Source organism: Carassius auratus, chromosome 31, assembly GCF_003368295.1.
Source record: "Carassius auratus strain Wakin chromosome 31, ASM336829v1, whole genome shotgun sequence".
NCBI classification, from domain to species: domain Eukaryota; kingdom Metazoa; phylum Chordata; class Actinopteri; order Cypriniformes; family Cyprinidae; genus Carassius; species Carassius auratus.
Genome location: NC_039273.1, coordinates 7,365,383 through 7,387,859, shown reverse-complemented (window position 1 = coordinate 7,387,859; position 22,477 = coordinate 7,365,383). Strand labels below are relative to the sequence as shown.

The 22,477-nt window shown below is 36.5% G+C and overlaps 2 protein-coding genes across 3 annotated transcripts; both read left to right on the top strand.

The window, feature by feature from the left end:
• The first annotated feature begins 280 nt into the window (after positions 1-280).
• Positions 281-10,759, top strand: LOC113050368 (ATP-dependent 6-phosphofructokinase, muscle type-like). 2 transcript variants are annotated; one of them, XM_026213276.1, is made up of 24 exons: positions 281-447; positions 654-749; positions 1,170-1,265; positions 2,915-3,033; positions 3,222-3,299; positions 4,190-4,379; positions 5,162-5,327; positions 5,411-5,455; positions 5,820-5,928; positions 6,038-6,133; positions 6,208-6,300; positions 6,398-6,523; positions 6,686-6,750; positions 6,833-6,896; positions 7,020-7,166; positions 7,254-7,324; positions 7,845-7,932; positions 8,031-8,183; positions 8,275-8,439; positions 8,526-8,587; positions 8,736-8,847; positions 8,968-9,067; positions 9,827-9,932; positions 10,056-10,759. In XM_026213276.1, the coding sequence occupies exons 1-24, from the start codon at positions 420-422 to the stop codon at positions 10,189-10,191; spliced, it is 2,511 nt and encodes an 836-aa protein (XP_026069061.1). In that variant the 5' UTR covers positions 281-419; the 3' UTR covers positions 10,192-10,759. The 2 variants fall into 2 exon arrangements, with proteins under 2 accessions (XP_026069061.1, XP_026069062.1); XM_026213277.1 differs by having other exon boundaries at positions 285-447; positions 2,915-2,988.
• Positions 10,760-11,166: 407 nt separating this feature from the next.
• Positions 11,167-22,413, top strand: LOC113050369 (integrin beta-7). The gene is made up of 16 exons (XM_026213279.1): positions 11,167-11,325; positions 12,107-12,170; positions 12,250-12,329; positions 13,430-13,628; positions 13,903-14,073; positions 14,588-14,829; positions 14,956-15,111; positions 15,262-15,357; positions 15,866-15,955; positions 17,917-18,057; positions 18,181-18,371; positions 20,210-20,436; positions 20,530-20,737; positions 21,223-21,410; positions 21,538-21,698; positions 21,860-22,413. The coding sequence occupies exons 1-16, from the start codon at positions 11,323-11,325 to the stop codon at positions 21,956-21,958; spliced, it is 2,316 nt and encodes a 771-aa protein (XP_026069064.1). The 5' UTR covers positions 11,167-11,322; the 3' UTR covers positions 21,959-22,413.
• Positions 22,414-22,477: the final 64 nt, after the last annotated feature.

Genomic DNA, 22,477 nt, shown 5'->3' with positions numbered 1-22,477 from the left:
AAGTTTTTACTATAATTAGAATTAAACACCATAACATCAATGAATCCATGTACATCAGGGATCCTCAAATCTGGCCCACGAGATTCCCTTTTCTTGTAGAGTTTAGCTCTAACCCTAATTAAACACACCTGAGCATGCTAATCAATGTCTTCAGGATCATTAGAAAAACACAGGCAGGTGAGTTTGATCAGGGTTGGAGCTAAACTCTGAAGCATATTGGCCTTCCAGGGAAACATTTGAGGAACCCTGAAATACATGTTTTGTTAGAAAACAAAGACATGCAGTGCAAACAAAACTAGTGATTTGTTTGATGCGTTAGCCAGCTATTATATTGGTGACCTGAATCTGTGGAATTACATCACAGTAAAATTTAATCTGCAAGTGATAATGCAGCTCTGTCCATTTAAGACTTGAGCTTGATGAAAGTCCTTCATTGTTCCCTTTATAGTAAGGGTTATCTGTAATAGTTGCAGCACTAAACAACAGCAAATGCACACACTTCCTCAACATATAATCATGATACTGTGTTCATAGTGTTTTCTCAGAAATCTCAGATATAAGTGTGCTATAAATGGTTGAGTCATGCTAGAGCTTTGTTGATTATTCTAGGATGAAGAAGTAAATTGATCTTTTTCAATGCCCTTTTGTTATAGATGGAAAGCCCACTTCTACAAACTATTTAGACGGAACCCTGAACAACCTCAGCTGTTCCGGCACCATACACAATGACTGCAAGTGTGTGTGCATACGTGAGTATTTTTTTGCATTGCATACTCACAGTATGCTCTATGGGAAAAGATAGCGTAAAGGTCATGTTGGTGTATTCATTTCCAGCCATGACTGTATGCCTTTGTTTGTCCATGTAAGTGTTTTGTGATTGTATCTGGTTTTGTTTGTGCATGAAGATCACATGACATGGGATCAAAGTGACTGTAAATGCAGTGTCTATGTGTGTTTGTTTTAGTCAGAACACTAGCAGCGTGTGGTGCCACTCCAGATAATTTTATATTTGTTTGAAGGGGGTGGATCATATCTGTGACACTGCATGCCAGGGTAGAGGGAGTTCATACTGTCACGTTCCCACTCCACTTTCTTAGTCAGTCTCTTTCAGCGGTCTGATAGAGAAAAGTGTTCACAGTTGACTTCAAAATTTCCCTTGTCTTCCCCAGGCCATCTCAATATGCAACGTTCAGCACCTGTGGACCCCACAAAGATGGGCGTTGGAAAGGCCATCGCTGTCCTCACCTCTGGAGGAGATGCACAAGGTTAGGTTTGTGTGGGCCTTTATAGAGACCAACTCCGTGGAAGTACAGGGCTTTAAACAGTTTTGGGGTGCACTCTTTGTTTATCTCTACATCCTAATTTCTAATCCTGAAACTAAAATGTCTTGTGCCTTAAAACATAACTTTTCCATATTTTTGCGATATGGCAACTGTATAAAACAAAACAAATAATCTACCATCGGTCTAATAATGTCAAAAGATGATTGGGTTTTTATGTTTCTGTGTATGAACAGTACTATTCAGAAATTTGGGGTTGGTAACATTGTTTAATGTGCAGTGTTACAAGATCCTTCAGGAATCATTCTGATATGCCTATTTGTTTCTCAAGTAACATTTTACCATTATCAGTTGAGAATTTTTTTCTCTGGAAACTCACCCCCCCCCCCCAGCCTCCCAAGGTTTTTTTTTTTTGTTGTTGAATAGAAAGGTCAAAAGAACAGCATTTATTTGAAATTGAAATATTTTGTAATGTCTTTACTGGCACTTTGATCAATTGAATATGTCCTTGTTGAATACAAATATTCACTTTTTTAAAAAATAATTACTGAGCCAAAATGAATTTGAAGTATAAACACTATAACAAATTCCATATGAAAACGTTTGATACAAATTTTCTTAATGCATTTGTTCATGTATTCTAAATTCTTCAATTTGTTTTCTTCCTCCTCATTGTTGTGTAAATTTGGACTGTCCGCTTTTGTTATATGGAATTCTGCAAAGCATATCTTGTTTCACAATATGAAGGAACATGAGTCTAGAATGACATGAGTGTGAAGTGTTGGAAGAACTATACCTTTGAAATTGGGTTTCGATTTTGTGGAGTGAGAAAAATATCAGTATTTGTCATATTAGTAAGGTTTTTACCTGTATTATCAAGAGTGATATGCAGTTTCCTCTTTGGCATTAAAATGCAAGGCATAAAGTCAAATGTGTGTGTGGTATTGAATTTGGCCGTAACTTGATAGATGATCATTTAAAGTGGTTTTGTTGGTTGCTTGATTACCTGATTGAACTTCCACCTCCTCATTTACAACATGAATTGTACATTAGAAAGGTCATGAGAAGTGCAAAAGCTTTCACACTGACCTTTTTATTCAACCTTTAGCAATTGGAAAAAAAAACTGACCTTTAACCTTATCTGGTACCAGCTGGAGAATAAGTCAAATAACTGAGTAATGGCAACTAGTAGTAGAAGAACCTTAACTATGTTCGCCCTATCATTCCCTCTCCCTCTCACTCAATTCCTCCCTATGATCTCTGTCTCTCTCTTTGTCTGAGGGGTGTTATATTTAGCCGGTGACCTTTGGGAAAATGTGGTTGCTTTAGAGAGCTGGGCAATGAAGCTTGCCTGTTGTCCTCTCTGGTTCAGTCTTTTAAATGAAACACTGGGACTTAACCACCATGTGTGTTTGTGTGACCAGATGACAAGATCACAGGTTTAGAATAGATTTTTTTTAATTACACACTTTCCAGTTAATTAGTAGTTCGCTTGATACATTTCATGAACAGTCACCAAATCTTAATTAAATGTAATGCTTGTGACAAGTTAAAGACAACCTTAGACCTCTTAGTTCTGGAATAAATGAATATAAATGTGCAATAATTATAATTCTTTAATGATTATATCTCAGGTATGAATGCTGCTGTCCGAGCCACGGTGAGAGTTGGGATCTACACCGGTGCAAAAGTCTATTTTGTACATGAGGTCCGTACATCGAAGCACATACACATAAGAAATAAAGAATTAAAGGTGAAAGACTGCTATTCGCTGCACACAGAAATTGAGAATTTGTCATTCTAAATTACCGCTATTAGGCAGGAGAAATTCACTTTCTAATTCACTCAGCTCTTGCTTATTTTTAAATCCACTCATTATTTAAAATGTTACGTGTGCATGTGCATTCAATTATGCATCCTCCAATCTTTTTGTGCATCTAGGGTTATCAGGGCCTAGTCGATGGAGGAGATAACATCGGACAAGCAACTTGGGAGAGCGTGTCAATGATGCTGCAGCTGGTAATAAACTCATCATCGTCATCAGCTTTTTACTGGGTCACGAAGGAGTTGTTTTACAACAGTTTACTCATGCACTGAATCGTTTGCAGCAATTTCTAGCACCATAATGGAATACTTTATAAGACAAAAATAGTGCTGGATGAGGTCAAATTTCGCAAATGTCCAATATCATTCGTGCAGCTATTAAGCAGCTCTTTATTGCTTGTGAACATTCAGCACACTCTGTACTGCAGGTAAAGACAATTTCTATCCATATATCCAAAACTGTATCACGATATGAGAACACTTTTTGATGGGAGGCCCGTGTTCCAGTACTTTTGAGAAATTAGAAATCCTGCTTTCAACAAACCTTTTTGGACATTGTATCATCACATCAACATAATCCATAACTGTAACTAAGGGAGGAGTTCATCAGGTTATTTGTGTATATAAGTGATTATGTTGCATGGTATAACCTCTATGGTTTAGTACAAAATGCCAGAGTTCACCCAGAGACCTGCTTGAGACTTAGGGTAATGTTACACACACACACACACACACACATACTCGCGTACATACTGCTGCCCACACCACAAATTCTAAGTGAGTAATCACACGAGGTGCAGACATCATGACAATGCTTTTTGGCTGATGGCACCACATGAGCATGGGCAGTCTCAAACCCTTGCTAACCAGCCAAACCTTAACCACTGGTCTAGCACAGTTGCCAGAGAGCAGTGTGAGTCTAAATTATCCCTCTAATATTATCTCAACACATCTCAACTACACTAACCATCCACCGCACTTTAGTATATTCCTTGGCCAACATCTTAAGTTATTTTAATGTTTGGCATTTTTGCTGAAGTGTTTGTTTCCTATTATTTTTCTGTTTTATCCGATTCTTTTGTCAGGGTGGCACAGTCATTGGCAGTGCCCGGTGTCAGGACTTCCGCTCTAAGGAGGGTAGAGCTAAAGCAGCATGTAACCTGGTGAAGTTGGGCATCACTAATCTGTGTGTTATTGGTGGAGATGGGAGCCTGACAGGCGCCAATGAGTTTCGCAATGAGTGGAGTGAGCTGCTCCAAATCTTGCTGAAAGCAGGTAGGACCATATCACACGGTAATCATTATCGGTCTGTCAGGGTTTTTCACTTTATTTACTTTTATTCAGAATGGATGTATTAAAACAATCAAAATGGACAGTTAAGTCAATAAAGGGGTAGTTGTGAGATTATGGCTAGACAGTCGGACTTGTAACCCAAAGGTCGTGGGTTTGAGTCTCAGGTCCGGCAGGGATTGTAGGTGGTGGGACTGAATGTCCAGTGCCCTCTTACACCCTCAATACCACAACTGAGGTGAGACCCTTGAGAAAGACACCGAACCCCAAACTGCTCCCCCAGCACTGCAGCATTGGCTATCCACTGCTCCGGGGTGTGTGTGTGTGTGTGTGTGTGTGTGTGTGAATGTGTTTGTTCACTACTCCGTTCGGTGTGTGTGCGCACTTGGTTACAGTTTTTTTCAAATGAATGCTGTTGTCTTAAACCATTCATCAAACTTCCCTGAAAAACATGTATCAAAGTTATTAAGCAGCACAACTCTTTTAAAAATAAGAATAACAACACTGAAAATAAATAAGCACCAAAACAGGGAATGATTTCTGTGAGTAATGGAGTAATGGCTGAAGAAAATAATTAAGCTTTGCCATTAATATAATAAATTGCATTTTAAAATATATTAAAATAGAAAACACTTAATTTAAATTGTAATTTAAATGTAAAATGCAATATTACACAATTACAGTTTTTACCTGATGAGAAGATTCAGTGTGTCAATTTTTCTTAGATATATAGAGAGAGGCACGTGTCTGTGTGTCTTTGCTCATAGGTAAAATCACAGCAGAGGAGGCTAAACGTTCATCTCATCTGAACATTGTTGGGATGGTGGGATCCATCGACAATGATTTCTGTGGCACAGACATGACCATTGGCACTGATTCAGCTCTGCACAGGATCATGGAAGTAGTGGATGCTATCACAACAACAGCAACGAGGTACATACATGCATGCATACTACACAGTTGGATTCTGAACTTGACAACACATTGATTTGTCTGTTCTTATCTCACCTTTGCAGTCATCAAAGAGTATTCATTCTGGAAGTTATGGGGAGGCATTGTGGGTATGTTGCAGTATGGATGCATATGTCATTTTGTTATTGTATGTTCGCATATTGTGGGGGGGTATTGTTTATTTAAACTTTTACATTTTCATTTTAGTAATTTTGTTATTTGTCATTATTTATTTTATTAGTTGTAGTTATTTTAGCACATCAAGTTATACTAAGTGAAATTATTTCAGTTAACATTTATTTTGTTTCTAGCATATTCTTATTATTTAAATTTGAGTTGAAAATGGGTTAGTTCTATAATTACCCTGGTTATCACAATGCAGTGTTTCTCTTATGTTCTGCCTCTAACACAAGAGTGTGTGTGTGTGTGTGTGTGTGTGTGTGTGTGTGTGTGTGTGTGTGTGTGTGTATTTAGATATTTGGCCTTAGTCACTGCCCTGGCGTGTGGCGCTGACTGGGTTTTTATTCCTGAAATGCCTCCAACTGAAGGATGGGAGGACCATCTGTGTAGGAGACTTACCCATGTAAGATCTATACACATTATGACTGCCTTTTTTTTTTTTTTTTTTTTTATCATCATAATCAACGTCATCATATTCTTTCTAATGTCATTATGCTGTCTTCATTGTGCAGCAAAGAAGCATTGGCAATCGTCTGAATATCATCATTTTGGCAGAAGGTGCTCTGGATCGCCATGGCAAACACATCACCTGTGATATTATCATGAACGTACGCATTGGGATTTTTCTTTATCAGCTAGTACATAACATTACATGGCTAATTCTTCACATTTATTTGTTTAGCTGATCACTAAGAAGCTGAGCTTTGACACACGCGCCACTATTTTGGGTCATGTGCAGAGAGGAGGAACACCTTCCGCCTTTGACAGAATCTTGGTTTGATTAGAATTCCGATTTTGAAAGTAGTTTTTGTTTATTTGATGCATCTGTAACATGCTGCCAACAGGTCTTCCCCTGTCTGTCTTGTTTTCAGGGCAGTAGGATGGGGGTGGAGGCTGTGATGGCGTTGCTTGAGGCCACTCCTGACACCCCTGCATGTGTGGTCAGTCTGTCTGGAAACATGGCTGTTCGACTGCCTCTTATGGAGTGTGTGCACCTGGTGAGCAGGCACAGACACATCCTGCCTTGGTTTCAATGTGGTATTTCAACAAACTGCTGTCTTCCCAAATCAGATATGTACAGTTAATGTTTGCTTGTTTTTCAAAATGTACACTTATGTGATTTAATTTGTAATACATAGTCTTATTCACTTTTTTTTTAGACAAAGGAAGTAACCAAAGCTATGGAAGAGGGCAGATTTGAGGAAGCCATTAAGCTAAGGGGAAAGTGAGCTCTTTATCTTGTATATTTTCTTTTTTGTTTAACAAAAACTGATCTTGTGATTTGATCTGTTGTTTCTCTTCTGCAGGAGTTTTGAGCACAATTGGAACACGTATAAACTCTTGGCCCATGTGACCGCCCCAGACGTGAAGGTGTGTACCAAGCATCATTTTATCGTGTAGTTTATCACTTTTGTTAGGCTTTACTCCATGTATTTTTATATATTTATTTATTGTGCTTTAAGATCTTCCTCCCATCTTTCATTCTTTCTTTAGAGTAATATAAACATAGCTATCATGAACGTTGGAGCTCCATGTGCAGGAATGAATGCAGCAGTCCGTTCAGCCGTCAGGATCGGTATCCTTCAAGGACACAACATGCTAGCTGTACATGACGGCTTTGATGGACTTGCACACGGAACTGTAAAGTATTTAACATACACGAGGAATCCATGAGTAAATATGTAGAAATTCGTCAATTCAATTTCAACTGTCTCCTGCTTTTCACAGATTGAACCAATGACATGGGGCTATGTTGGAGGCTGGACAGGCAAAGGTGGTTCTAATTTAGGAACCAAGAGGTACAACAGAACTGTTCATTTACTGAAATTGATTAATTTTATATCTCTTAGTGCTTCAATATTCCAAATCAACTATTAGTAAGGGATTTTCTTAAGAATTTTTTTTTATTCAGCAACGATGCATTTACAAAAGTAACAGTAAAAGACATTTATAATGTGAACATTTTTTAATTTCTAACATGCTATTCTTTAGAAATTTGGTTCATCAAAAAGTTTTCTTTTCATTGATAAAAATGTTAAATATGTGTGGTGTTTTTTTTTTAAAAGCACCAAATCAGCATAGTAAAATATTTTCTGAGGGATCATATGATACTGAAGACTGGAATAATATCTGCTGAATAATGTCACCCTGAATAAATTACGTTTTAAAATATATTAAAATAGAAAACATTTATTTTCAATTGCAATAATATTTACTGTATATTTGATCGAGTAAATGCAGCTCTGGTGAACAAAAAATCCTTTGGATGTTAGTGTATGAGGTCCAGCATTTAGTTGTTGTTTTTGTTTCTCCCCGGAGGTCACTGCCAACTAGTATGATTGAAGAGATCAGTCTGAACATAACCAAGTTTAACATTCACGCCCTGGTTATCATTGGAGGGTTTGAGGTGATAAAATTTCAAATATTACTTCCAATATGAATAAAAGGTGTTTTTATTTATTTTACCTCACCTTTCTGTTCTCTCTCTCTCTCACACTCATTTAGGCCTTTGTTGGAGGTTTGGAATTAGTGACTGCCAGAGAAAAATATGAGGAATTGTGTATTCCCCTGGTTGTTATTCCAGCTACTGTGTCTAATAACATTCCTGGATCAGACTTCAGCATCGGTGCTGATACTGCTCTCAATACTATCACAACTGTGAGAAACCACATATTATAAAAATGAATATACAGTTCACAGATGTGTAAGTCCCCAACTATAAATGTAAGCATCTGTTTTGTGTCTTTAGACATGCGATAGAATCAAGCAATCCGCAGCTGGGACAAAGCGCAGGGTTTTCCTCATTGAAACGATGGGGGGATATTGTGGATATCTGGCAACTATGGGAGGACTGGCTGCGGGGGCTGATGCTGCTTATATCTATGAAGAACGATTTGGCATTCGCGACCTGGAGGTACATCATGCTTGGTTTAGTTGATGTTTGGTTGAATGCATCTCATTTCATTTTTTTTAACCATTAAATGTCTGGTTGGGAGGTAGACAAACGTGGAGCACTTATTGGAGAAAATGAAGACCACGGTAAAAAGAGGCCTCATCCTTAGGTTGGTCACTCTGTCACACAATCTGTTTCTGCATTTTTTCACTCTCTGTTTCATTCAGTCAACTTCTCCAGTAATCTAGACAAATGACTCTGGTCTTATTTTATTCTTGCACCAGCGTTCTAAATAACATCAAACTGTTTTCCCTCAGGAATGAGAAATGTAATGCAAACTACACCACAGATTTTCTCTTCAGCTTGTACTCCGAAGAGGGCAAGGGAGTTTTTGACTGCCGCAAGAATGTGCTTGGGCACATGCAGCAGGTCTGTGTTTACAACATTGATGGTATTTTTTGTTTTAACATCATAACTGAGCTGAGATATCCCTTGTCATGATCACTGGGGCCTGGGCTCAATTATTCATTTTTCTCATGGTATTTTCAGGGTGGAACCCCTACACCTTTTGATAGGACCTTTGGCACAAAGATGGGTGCAAAAGCAGTGTTGTGGTTGACTGATAAACTGAAGGAGTGTTACAGACATGGTGAGTGAACAGTCATTTCAATGAGTGCATGGCTGAGGAAAATAATTTTAACCAGATCACTTGCCTTTTATTTGGCTCTTTACATCAATGTATAAATCCTGACCAGGATGTGTCTGGGGGGAAAAGGGGACGTATGGTCACCCTAGTTTTATTTATATAGAAAATTCTAAAGGGTTCATAAAATTTAAAGCAGAACTGTGTGTGTATATATAATAAATGGTGACAGTCAACTTTAGGAAGTCAAACTAAATATGTAAATTATGTTTTAGCATTCAAGCTGTCTTTTGTATTAATTTTATGAACAATTTTGCAAAAATGACAAAATTATGTTTCATGTGTGAATAACCAAAAATTAAACACACTTTAAAAAATAACACCACTACTACGAATTGAAAAATATTTCAATAAATAATGAAAAAAATGTACATGCTTTACTATGAAAAACTGAATATCAGTTTCACAATTAAGGCTTGTCTGTGTTTGATGGTAAGTCAAGAAGTAAAAGAGGCCAAAATCATCATTTTAAGAGTGGGATGATGAGATTGAATGTGTTTTAACTAGCTACTTTATGCCAGGTTCATTTTATCTTAGGAAATAGTGTAACATAATAAATCTCACAACCTTTAGTGCATATAAAAGCAATGGAACACGCAAGTGGAAAATGCATTTACATATGAACCTGACCTGTTTGTGTGAATAATCTTCTATTTTTATCTTTCCATAAATGTCTTCATTTCATTCATATCATCATATGAGCAGGACGTATCTTTGCTAACACGCCGGACTCTGCCTGTGTTCTGGGAATGAAGAAGAGAGCCATGGTATTCCAGCCTCTCTCTGATCTCAAAGAGAACACTGACTTTGAGTGAGTGATCCCTCCGTTTCATTTTACCATTGTTTCACTTCATTGTACGCATTGTCATTCACTGAGTGAAGCCTGCCTTGTCACTTCATCGTCGTGTGCTCACACTGTCTGTTCCTGTTCCAGACATCGTATACCGAAGACTCAGTGGTGGCTGAAGCTTAGGCCCATTCTCAAGATTCTGGCCAAATACAAGATCACTTTGGACACCTCAGAGACAGCGACGATGGAGCATGTTATCAATGAGAGAGGAACAGTCTAGACTACACACAGAATTACAGTGGGATTGAAAAGTTAATGAGCCATATAATCTCAAAAGAACATTCAGTTAATCACCCTCATGTTCTTGCAAAACCATATGAACACACAAGAAAATATGGATTACATGAGTGAGCAAATCATGACAGAATTTTGATTTTTGGGTGAATTATATCTATGTACAAAACCCCCAGTGATAGACTTTTTGTTCACTACTAGATTTCGGATTTTGGATCATGTCTGGACTAAACTGTACTATTGTTTGAAAATGAATAAAACTGACTAAATGCAACCTGTATATTAAAGACGTTTTCAATGAACATAGAAATATTGAAAAGATATTTGAAGATTCATATTAATATCAATTTCGGGAGAAAACGACACTGTGTTTTGGTTTTGTTTTAAAGGGCCAACAAATTACTTCATTTAAATTGAGCAAAGTTCCAAAGTGCTCAGTTTTTCTTATGTAAGATACGACCAAAAAAACAAACAAACCAAAAAGAAAAACATTGTATTCTTGCATTATTAAAATAAAACCTCAAATATACCAATCCTACCACACTTCTTAGTTTTCCTTTTGTTTTCTTCACAAGAGCGCCGTCATGTGGCGAAAAGGTTCTCACCCTAGTAACAGTAATTCGCTTTTAGTATAACTGCTGTATTGAGTCAATGCTATAAATAGTCATCTTAACCATAATAAATACAAGCTTCTTATCAAATGCTATAGTTTTGAATATTTTAAGCGCGTTGCATTTGGCTTGAGGGGAAAGTTACAAATTAAGACGCAAAAACATAGGCCTACAAAAATTGAACTGGAAGAGGTAAAGTGACCACATTATTCTGTGTAGTGATCAATGTGCTGTGTCTCAAATCCTAGTGCGCTGCCTATCTAGACAGCACGTTTTTTAAAAAAAAAAAATGTTTTAGGAAATGACATACACGTGCAAAAGTTTCTACCATCATATCTGTCCTTATATGTCGCACCTGTGTGTATCGACCAAAAATGCTGTCTAGGTAGGAAGCTCACTAGGTTTTGAGACAGCCTTAGACACGCCGATGAGAATGAAGATGACGCCTCCAGTCACAGTGACCCTTTGAATTCTCTTTCACAAGCTCCGCTCGACATCAACCTTTTATGGTAAGAGACTCCATTCAAATGATTAAAAATGATAAATTTCGATGTGTTGAGTTTAAACTCAATATAAACGGCTAGGTTTGGTTAATACTTGGCAGCTTTAGCGTCTAACCGGATAAGTTTTAATTTGCAGAAAAGCATTTTTCTGTGTCGCTGTTAGGCTGAAACTTGTGGTAATTGAATTACTGTTTGAGTGTACCACTTTCTTTTAAAGAAAGAAAATAAATGAAGTAAAAAATATAGTATATTGGTAGCCAGTAAATAAGAATATATAGCCATAGTTAACATGCCGTTTGGCCTTTTAAAATTTTCAAAGGGTTAAAAACTTAGTAATGACATTAACTCTTACGTATAATATTGTATAATATAGGCTATGAAATTTATGTGTGTACACGATTAACCTTCATATGCCATTTCGTACAGGGTACCTAAAAAACTGGTTGTTTTTAGCCTAATCAATTAGTCAAAGTGGCATCATACAGTAAGGTATATTATGTTTATTAAAAGTGGATAGGGATATTTTCCCCTTCATAATTTGTGTAAAAAGAAATGGTAAAGAAGTTTGTTTTGATTAAAAGTCATGTAAATATGAAAGCATGAGTGGTTTAATAAAAACTTTTATTCTGCATAATTGTACTTTTACTAAATTGATTAGTATTAGTACAGGTTGTTTCATATTAGAAATTATATAAAAATAATTAGCAAATGTTAATCAAATGTGCTCAGAATTAACATTTTGTTGTTGTAACCTCAGAAGTATAATAAAACTCTCTGTTCTCTGCAGATGAAGGCTGTTTTGATAGCTTTGCCGGTTCTCTTTTACTGTTTGGAACAGAGGTTTATACATGGTAATGCACTTGGTCTCTTTAAACACATCCAGTCTTTGATGACTTTTTATTTTAAATGATCTGTGCATGTGCATTTTAGGGCAGGAACCACTTTGCCAATCTCACTTTTCGTGTTCTGACTGTATAAGGAGTCCTGGATGTGCATGGTGCAAAAAGACCGTAAGTGAACCTGCCGCAAGAATCAGTTTCCCATGATCAGGAAAGAGATGTCAGTTGTCAGCCTGAGAGAACTGAGAAAAGAGATTGCTAAGAAACAAAGCAATCATTATATGTTTAACACTGACAAATATTTTAATGTGTTCCCTTTTGAAGTTTTTTTTTTCCTGCTGTGGTACTTGTGGCTGAGCATGTTTTTTTTTTGCAAATTACGCAGCTGCTTTTACAGTAATTCATGCTCGTACATTTTAACACTTATCCTCACATGGTGACCTTAATGGTATAGTCTGTTTCCTAAACTAAGCAATATAGGCAGTGTTGTTGAAACACTACATGCAATCTATTGTACTGTAGATTATCGGTTGTGAATGTATCACCAACTATTTCCTGCTTTTTAACATTTAAAACAGAGTACGTTCAAAGTACTTTTAGTTAATTTTGGAAGACCTAAGAAGAAAATGGATAGTTAAACACTGTTTGCGATTAGGCTACTTATATACATTTTTCTATTTGTGTATTTTTAAAATCAATATACAAGTTAAATAATCAAATAGACAATTATGACATTTCTAAAAGTTGTTAAATGGGCAAAAAGAATCAGCAATTTGGTAATTATATAAACAAAATCAATTATTCAATTTTAACAAAAATTACGCCTCCTGACCATTAATACGACTTAATGTAGGTTGATTCAGTTAATAAGTATTATTATAATATTTTAAATATTTTCACTTGAAGTTAATTTAGATGTTACCATATGAAGCACAGTTTCAAGTAACCAAGTAAAAAAAAAAAAAAAAGCTAAAAAGCGAATTACAAATTGAGAATGCAATTGGGAATCACTTTGTAAACTATAAAAATATATTTCTTTGAAGTTGTAAATAAAAGCTTATTCAAAAGATTACTTGAGTATATTTTACAAGAAAATGGCACTTCAGTTTTTCTGCTTAAGTTGTTTAATTCTTTGATTATGAAGTTTACTAGCAATATATATATGAGAAAATATTTTCTACACATGTTTTTTTCAGTGTAGTCATACTAATATTATTATATTTATTTATTAAATGATTGTGCTTGTTAATGCAAATTTCCTTGTAATGCAGGACTTCCTGAAATCAGGTGAGTCAAATGAACGACGATGTGAGTCTCCCGAGGCTCTGAAGGTCAGGGGATGTAAAGGGAATGATGTGATCAATCCTGGAGAACATCCCTTGACCTATGTGAAGAACAGTGTCCTCAGCAGCGATCATGCAAATGTGGTTCAACTCAAACCGCAGAATATCAACATCACACTCAGAATTGGTGAGATTAAGACTTCGGTTCAGACATACAACAACATTGCTGCAATATATTGGAACATAAGCTTAAAGCCATTTGCAGAGCATTTACGCTTTAGTGTAATTAAACACTTTAGTATGCAGATGTGTTAATATACAGCCAAGATGTACAGTCATATGCAACTTACACATAAAAACAATACAAACTGGCCACACAACTATATATATATATATAAAAAACAATCGTGCTTCAACAGTCTTTGAATCTTTTCCTCTGATTGTTCCTTTTAAATGTGCAGGAGTTCCACATGAATTCAAAGTTGAGTTTAAGAGGGCTAAGGGTTACCCTATAGATCTGTACTACCTGATGGATCTGAGCTATTCCATGAAAGATGATCTGGAACAAATCAAAACCCTGGGGCAGAAAATCCTCAAGAAGCTGAGAGCCATCACAGACACTGTCCGGATCGGTGAGACAATATGCTAAGTGAAATACTAACATCAGTTGGTGTCTGACCAATGGTGAATTTTTTAACAATGGTTACGGTTTCCACAAAAATAATAAGTAATGTTTCCTCACCATATCAGCATTTTAGAATAACTTCTGAAAGATCATTTGACAATGAAGTAATGTAAGTAGTAAGTAGGAGTGTCAGGACATCAAAGTGGAGTAATGGCTGCTAAAAAAATAATTTTGCCATCACAGGAATAAACTACATTTTAAAATATATATATATATAAAAAAACGTATTTTAAATTGTACTATTTCTTTAAATACTATTAAATATGTCACAATATTAATGTTTTACTATGTTTTTGGTAAAATATTTTTTTCTAAACATTAGAAAATCTTACGGATTCCCAAAATAGACTTCATTAAAATATATCAAATTCAAATAGAACTATTTGAACTGCACTTCTAAAAAAAGAAATAGAGCTGTATTACTGTCATTCATCCCAATAAGCCGTTCCTCTTCCTTTCAGGTTTCGGGTCTTTTGTTGATAAGGAGATGTTGCCATATGTCAGTCAGGTGAAGTCAAGACGTCTGAACCCCTGTCCCAATCGCATAGATACCTGCCAACCGGCTTTCAGTTTTAAGAATGTCCTGCCCCTGACTCACGATGCCAGCGAGTTTGAACGAGAAGTTAGCAAACAGAATATCTCTGGCAACCTGGACGCTCCTGAGGCTGGTCTGGATGCCATTATGCAGGCTGCGGTCTGTAAGGTGAAAACTGCGTATTACCTCTGTATAGTATATGGTGCATGTAAATGATCAGATTCGAACAGATCTCATCCACAGCTCACCATAGTAGCAACATAAAAAGGCATATTTTTTCATTTCTCACCTCAGGATGAGATCAGATGGGGTAATGTGACAAGGATTCTGGTTTACACATCTGATGATACTTTCCACATGGCAGGAGATGGACGACTAGGTGGTGTTTTTCAGCCACATAATGGACAGTGTCATCTCAATAATCAAGGTTCCTATGATGGAAAAGCCTACGTGAGTATTGCACATTTAATGATGAACATTGTGTTTTCTGTTGTAGATGGATGCCAAAAAATAAATAAATGAATTAAAATGAACTTTAATGCAGTTCAAATGGGATCATTTGTATGTGAAGACATACAATTATTTAAATTTGTTCTACAGGATTACCCATCAGTGGGCCATGTATCTAGGGTTCTGCAGGATAACAATATTCAGCTAATATTTGCTGTGACTGAGAACATCTATCCAGCATATAAGGTGTGTATGAATTATTTATACCACTGTTTAAATGTTTGGGATCAGTAATTTTTTTGAAAGAAATACAACTTTTTTTTCAGCAGGAATGCATTACATTTATTAAAAGTGACAGTAAACACTTATAAATTATTGCAAAATAAATTTGATCATGTGATCAAATGAACACTCTCAGAAAAAAAGTTACAAAAGCTGTCACTGTGGCAGTACCTACACATTTGTACATAAACAGTCCATATTGGTGCTTTAAATGTATAAAAGTGCACCTTTTGAAAAGGTACTGCCCCAGTGACCGCTTTTGTGTTTTTTCCTGAGTGTACCCTTGGTGACTTCTTTCAAAAACAACAAAAAAAATTATCAATCCCAAACCTTTGAACGGTATTGTAATATACATTAGATATTAAATATTTAATAATAATAAATTTTTTTATTATAATTAATCTCTCTCTTTTCCATTATTCTCTCTCTCTCTCTCTCACACACACACACACACACAAACAAACATTCACAGGCATTGAGTGCATTGATTCCTCAGTCAGCGGTTGGTGTATTAAAGAATGACTCCAGTAATGTTGTGGATCTCATCTCTGAAGCCTATCGGGTGAATGTTTTCAGATTTAAAATGTTGACTCTATTTAGTGATGGCTTTTGCACTAGCTCTACTTCCCATTTTAAATAACAGTAATGACATGTGGCTGCTAGAACAAAACAGTCAGTGTTTCCCCACAACCTTGTTTTTCACTTCTTCTTAAATGGTTAAATCATTTAAAATTTATAAACGAACTGAAACTGTTTATGTATTACGTGACCGACATTTACTCAGTGCAACTTATAACATCCAAGTGAAAGTTATAACACCAACATTATAACTTTCACTTCACCAACAAACAAAAAAAAAGTCACTGAGTTGGAAAAAGGATCACCCACTTGTGTCAGTATTTTGTTGAACCACCTTTTGCCTTACTTGCAGCCTTTAGTCTGTTAGGATATGTCTCAACTAACTTTGCACATCTAGACTTTGCTCTATTTGCCCACTCTTCTTTGCAGAACTGCTCAAGTTCAATTAAAAATGGTGACCGTTTGTGGACTGCTTTTTTTGAGTCATTCCACAGATTTAACGAGGTTTAAGTCTGGGCTCTGACTAGGCCATACAAGGACATTCAGACATTTTCTCCTTCAACCAACTGTGGTCAGTTTTGGTGTGTGCTTCATCTCATTGACAACTTTCTGGCAGAGGGCAGCATATTTTCCTCAAGAATTTGATGGTATTTTGCCCCATCCATTTTTCCTTCTATCCTGACAAGTTCTTCAGTCCCTGCTGCAGAGAAACACCTCCAGAACAGGATATCACCTCCTCCATGCTTTACTGTAGAAATTGTTATTTGGATGGTGAGCTGTATTGGATTTCTGCCAGACAAATCGTTTGGAGTTGAGGCCAAAATTCTATTCAATTCATTCAATTCAAAGTCTCATCTGCCTCAGAATCTTCAAGGTGTGTTTTGGCAATGCTAAGGCTGACTGCATGTGGCCTTTCTTGAGGAGTAGCTTTTTTCTTGCAACCCTCCAATACTAACCACATTTGTGGAGAATTTGTGATATTATTGTCGTGTGCACACAATGACCTCTGTCATAAATTTCTGCAACTGCTTCAGAGTTGCTGTAGGTCAGCTCTTGGTCAGTAGCCCCTCACTGCAGAACATGAAATCCAGGGCGTGGTTGGATCCACATTTAGGGGGTGGGGTTTGGTAGGTTTAGGGATCAGGGTGGAGATGGGTAGGTTCATGTATATGTAAGGAGGGAGGAGTTGGATCTGGATCCAACGGCGCCCCCTGGATCTTGTGTTCTACAGTGATGACCATCTCCTCTTGGTCCCCTCTATGAGCAGTTTCTCCTGGCTCTTACATCCAGTTTGGAGCAATGTTTTTATCCAGTGAGGGTCTGTGTTGTACCAAATACCTTCCACTTTATAATAATAATTGGCATCACAGTGCTCCTAGCCGTTGTCAAAGGTTTTGACTTTTTTGAAAGGTTTTTTTTTTTTTTTTTTTTATCCATCTCCTGACTTGCCTGTCCACAACTTTATCAGGCATATCTTTTGACTGCCTTGCCACCCATAGTTGATTGTCTGCTTCGGTTGCACTACCAAGGACTGATATTCTCCAGGAAAGCTCTTTTCATATTGATCTAATCAAAATGACCAAAGCTGATCACAGTTGAATTTATGGATTTATGTGCCGTTGAGAAGATGATTAGCTATACCTGATTGAGTTTACAAGTCATTTTTAGGAGAGGGGTGATCCTTTTTCCAACTCAGTGATTCTTGTTTTTTAATTAATTTTTTTTCTGACATGTTGGTGTTACAGTATATCTTTCACTTGGATGTTATAAGTTGAACTGGGTAAATACAGCTATATAAAACAAAAACTGTCTTCATTTCAGGCTGCAAAGCAAGAAAATGTGATCATTTTAAAGGGGGAAAATTATTTTCAATACCCACTGTAGATACCAAATAAGTAATTACCATGATCTTATTGTGATCATCTGAATGTTTATGTGGGCCAGAATTTGTCGTCCAAGCTGGTGTTAGAGCAGGAGGGAGCTCCAAAAGAATTGGATGTGTCCTACAGGTCTACATGTAAGGGGAATCAGGTAGATATTGAATGGAAGAAGAAAGGAGAGTGTCAAGGTATCAAGCATGAGAAGGTAAGCACCACCTTCAGTGCTTTCACCTGAATTATCAGCAACCAGGAAACATTTGGTGTATCTCATAAGACTGATGGGTTTTCTTTTTCTTTTCTTTTTTTTGTTGATACATTGATTTTATAGATTACTTTTGATGTACGTTTGAATGCATCTGCATGTCTGAAGGAGCCGCAGACATTTCGGATCAAAATGCAAGGTATCAATGAGGAGGTGAAGATCACAGTGGATACGGAGTGTCACTGTAACTGTGGTGTTCCAGAGAAGGCTTCCATACACTGTAACAGTTCAGGAGCTCTCTCATGCGGCGTGTGCAAGTAGGTCCTCCTAGTGTCTCAGCAGTGTCTTTATCAACAATACTTATACTACCGAGCCAGAAAGACAGAAAAGCATAATTAATGTATCTAATTTGCTATCACAGTCATTATTAGGTCTTAAAGGTCCCATGGCATGAAAATTTCACTTTATGAGGTTTTTTAACATTAATATGAGTTTCCCGAGCCTGTCTATGGTCCCCCAGTGGCTAGAAATTTCGATAGGTGTAAACCAAGCCCTTGGTGTCCTGCTCTCCCTTTGAGAAAATGAGAGCTCAGATGGGCCGATCTGGAATCTTCCCCTTATATCGTCATAAGAGGAAAGGTTACCTCCCCTTTCTCTGCTTTGCCCGCCCAAACATTTATATATAGTTCAGTTGCAATGTCAGCTGAGCCGTTGCAAACAGACTTTTACGATATGTATTCGACAGCACTGCCACTAACAGTGAGTAACAGTGTTCATTAATGCCTGATCTGTGATCAGTGATTTCTGATCTGTAGCTAATTATTCAAGTTCAGACAGACTTTCTTTCTAAATTGTGTAATACTGTTTATGCATCAGTAAATCAAGCCAGTGGCCAAACGATCAACTGCACGTTGTTTCTCTTAGTAGCATGAAACAAATCTCTTATTTAAATTTTGATTAAACTACAGAGAGCACCTTTATGTTGTTCGGAGCTGTCAATCACACATCGCAAGTATATCTGCACACTTGCCCAAACTGCTGTTATAATGAATTAATCTGTTATGCTGCACAACGAAGTTTTTACTGTATTCACGTCGATATTGTGTTTACTGTTAGTTGTGGTGAAAGCATTTTGTGAGAGAAAACGTGTTGCAATGACGAGATCACTGCATTCACGTGATAAACAGACTCAATGCTCATCACTGCAGCCTTTCATGTGATGGGAAAAGATTTAAAAAATAATGCTATAATCAACACTTCCACGATTCGTTAATCTCGACAGCTGTAATAGTAAACGTATTAGAGAGAGGTTCCACATGCAATATGCATTTCGAATGTAAAGATGCCAGCCAAATACAACAGTTGGCATATACTCTGCGTCTCACAGCAGACACTCCCCTTCAAACAGAGCATTCAAGCCAGAGGGATAAAATCACGGTATAAAAATGACCTTTATTTATACATTTTAAATGTAAAAATCATACTAACAATATAAGTACACCTCAGAAAAACATTTTAAAAAAGCATTTAAACAAAGAAAATAATCAATGTCATGGGACCTTTAAAATCCAGTCACATTTCCTGTCACAGGAAGTCCAGACTGAAGTCTCAAAATCTAAATATGAGATAAGCATCAAAGTTTGATTTCCACCATTGATTTCACTATGATCTCAGTCAGTAATAAAGGTATCATTGTTATATTTTCACAGAAAGCTCTTTACCTTATAAAGGATTATTTTATATAGAAAACAGTAAATCACCAAAAATTACTTTTCACAGACAGGGTCCCATACGTCTTGATCAGTCACATGACACAATAGAAGTGATGGGATTTGGTGTCAGATATTTCGAGCAGGACATTTTCAAGTACCAGCAACTTAAAGTTTAGGCAGTATAAATCAACTTTTGCATTTTTCACAAGAAAGAAAATATTATGGGTCCGGAATGTGTGTGATGTGATCACATGTTGAGATTTTTATTTATTTATTTTTATTATTTTTTTATGAATATGTGATGAGATTACCATGTTGATTTAATTAAAAAAGCTCTTTTAAATGAACACCTTATTTGATTTAGCAGCTTTAAATGTTGACACACATAATACGGTGTCTTACCGGTTTACATTTTTTTAACTTATAAATTGTGTGTGTGTTAGCTGTGATGAAGCGTATTTGGGTCAGCGCTGTGAGTGTATGAAACAGAGTGATGCGGACTCTTATGCCAACATGCTGGAATCCTGTCGGCCTGACAACAACTCGCTGGTTTGCAGTGGACACGGCAACTGTGAATGTGGCAAGTGTGTGTGTGAAGGCCAGTTCAGTGGGAAACTCTGCGAATGTGATGACAATAGTTGTGATTATTACAATGGCCATCGCTGTAATGGTAAGTACAGTGGATTGGCACAAACATTTAGCTATTTATATTTGTGTTTTAGATTCAAACCTCAGTATCTACTCCTCTGTATATTGGTCATAGGTAAAGGCATATGTAAGTGTGGAAAATGTATCTGTTCTGATAACTACACGGGGTCTGCATGCGAGTGCTCACCTATCCAAGACAAGTGTATCAAAGATAAAAGGCTTTGCAGCGGTCAAGGCAAATGCACTTGCAACCATTGTCAGTGTAACCCAGGCTTCAAGGGAGAGCACTGCTCTGCATTCATTAATGATTGTATGCTGTTGAAGTGAGTATCTGTCTCTTCCTGTGATCTCATATCTGTGTTTCAAGATTGTTTAGTGAGGTGTGCATTCGTGTATGGGTTTGTTTTTTCTTTTTTGAAACCACAATTTCAGTTTCCTCTTCCTGAAGTTTGAACTTTATATAGTTCATTTCAGCCATTAGCAGAGGCAACATTTTTCATTATCATTTAGTTTAACTTGATGTATTAAAATAACTAAAAGTAATACTGAAATCAAAACGAATACAAACTTTATAGATATAGTAAAAAAACTGAAAATATAAAACTAAAACATAATTCAAAATATTACAAAAAATTATAATGGTATCTCCGTTATATTAAAATATATCTGCTAGCAACACCAAGGTCATGGGTTCGATTCCCATGTAATGCATGAACTGATAAATCACTTTGAATGCAATGTACTACAAATTCAAATTCACTTTGGATGCAAGTTTCTGAAAAATGTGTCTTTGTGTTAATGTCTAAAGGGACTGTGTGGCTTGTCACGTGGATTTTGGTACTCCTGATAACGATGTCTGTGCTATAAAATGTTTAAATGCTACAGTATCTCGTCTTAAAGGAGCTCATGAACTGCATTGCACATATCAAAACACCACTTCGTATGATGTGAAACTTGATGATGGCAAAATTGTGCTCAAATATGCAGACTTGCCACGTATGTATTAAAATCTGATATAATTTAATTTGACAAGAAAGGAAAATAAGCACACTCTTGGGCTCATGTATGACACAGAATGGATGTAACTGTGAATGTTAAATATTTGTTATTTTTGTCTCTGTAGGTTCTGTTGATAAGACTACACTTTTAATTGGATTCTCCGTGTCAGCCATAATGTTCATTGGCATTATAATAATCATTATTTACCGTTGCCTGCTGGAACTGTACGACATTAGAGAGTACCGGAACTTTGTAAACGCACAGGAACAGACTAGATGGAAAGAGGTGAAATACTCACAGTTATTAACCACTCAGACAGATTTAGCTTTGTAGGCTTTAAATGAATAGCAAATTATAACCTCTGTAGACAACATATTGTTTGAGTGTGAAATTAAAGAATTCAAGACTGACCATGTTTCAATCAAATATTTCTTTGTTTTGTACAGGTCCAGAATCCTCTTTTCATAGGTGCCAATACAACGGTGTATAACCCTTTGCATACGAATCACGACGAAAACGAAAAGGAACATTCTGAGCAGATTTAAAGGGGTGGTTGATTAGCTTTTTTGCTTTTTTTTTTTAGATTGATTGTGTTTTTGTGGTGCAGTGGGACATGTTCATTTTCATGTATTTTACCTTTATTCTACACCACTGTTTCTGTTACATCTTACATTGTGCCAACTTCATTAAAACATTTTAATACAGAATTGGATGATTGTTATAAATATTGTGATGTATTTTATGCATATTCATAGATACGCTTAACAATAGACTGTATAAAAACAGCTCTCAACACAAAGCCTTTTTTCACTTATACATATAGATCTATTCTGGTGATAAACTGAACAACTCTACAAGACAGTTAGCATTTTCAGGCCATGGATTTCTAAAGAATGTCATTTTATGAATCAAATAAAGTGTTTAACATTATTTGATGTTTGTTAATTGTAAAGCAGCTACATTGCTAAATAAAAACTACAATGATGTGTTTTCAATCTTATAAAGCAGCTTCGCAGCTTACATTATTACACATTTTTTTTAACAGTTAGGCTACTTAAAGTTAT

What these genes read in the sequence shown, in the direction of transcription:
- LOC113050368 (XM_026213276.1), top strand. Translation starts at nt 420, where the DNA reads ATGAAAGTCCTTCATTGTTCCCTTTATA. An exon ending in TAAGAAATAAAGAATTAAAG is followed by an intron (nt 3,034 to 3,221) that starts GTGAAAGACTGC and finishes TTGTGCATCTAG; the next exon opens with GGTTATCAGGGCCTAGTCGA. An exon ending in TTATCATTGGAGGGTTTGAG is followed by an intron (nt 7,933 to 8,030) that starts GTGATAAAATTT and finishes ACACTCATTTAG; the next exon opens with GCCTTTGTTGGAGGTTTGGA.
- LOC113050369 (XM_026213279.1), top strand. An exon ending in GGAACAGAGGTTTATACATG is followed by an intron (nt 12,171 to 12,249) that starts GTAATGCACTTG and finishes TGTGCATTTTAG; the next exon opens with GGCAGGAACCACTTTGCCAA. An exon ending in AAGGTATCAAGCATGAGAAG is followed by an intron (nt 18,058 to 18,180) that starts GTAAGCACCACC and finishes TTGATTTTATAG; the next exon opens with ATTACTTTTGATGTACGTTT.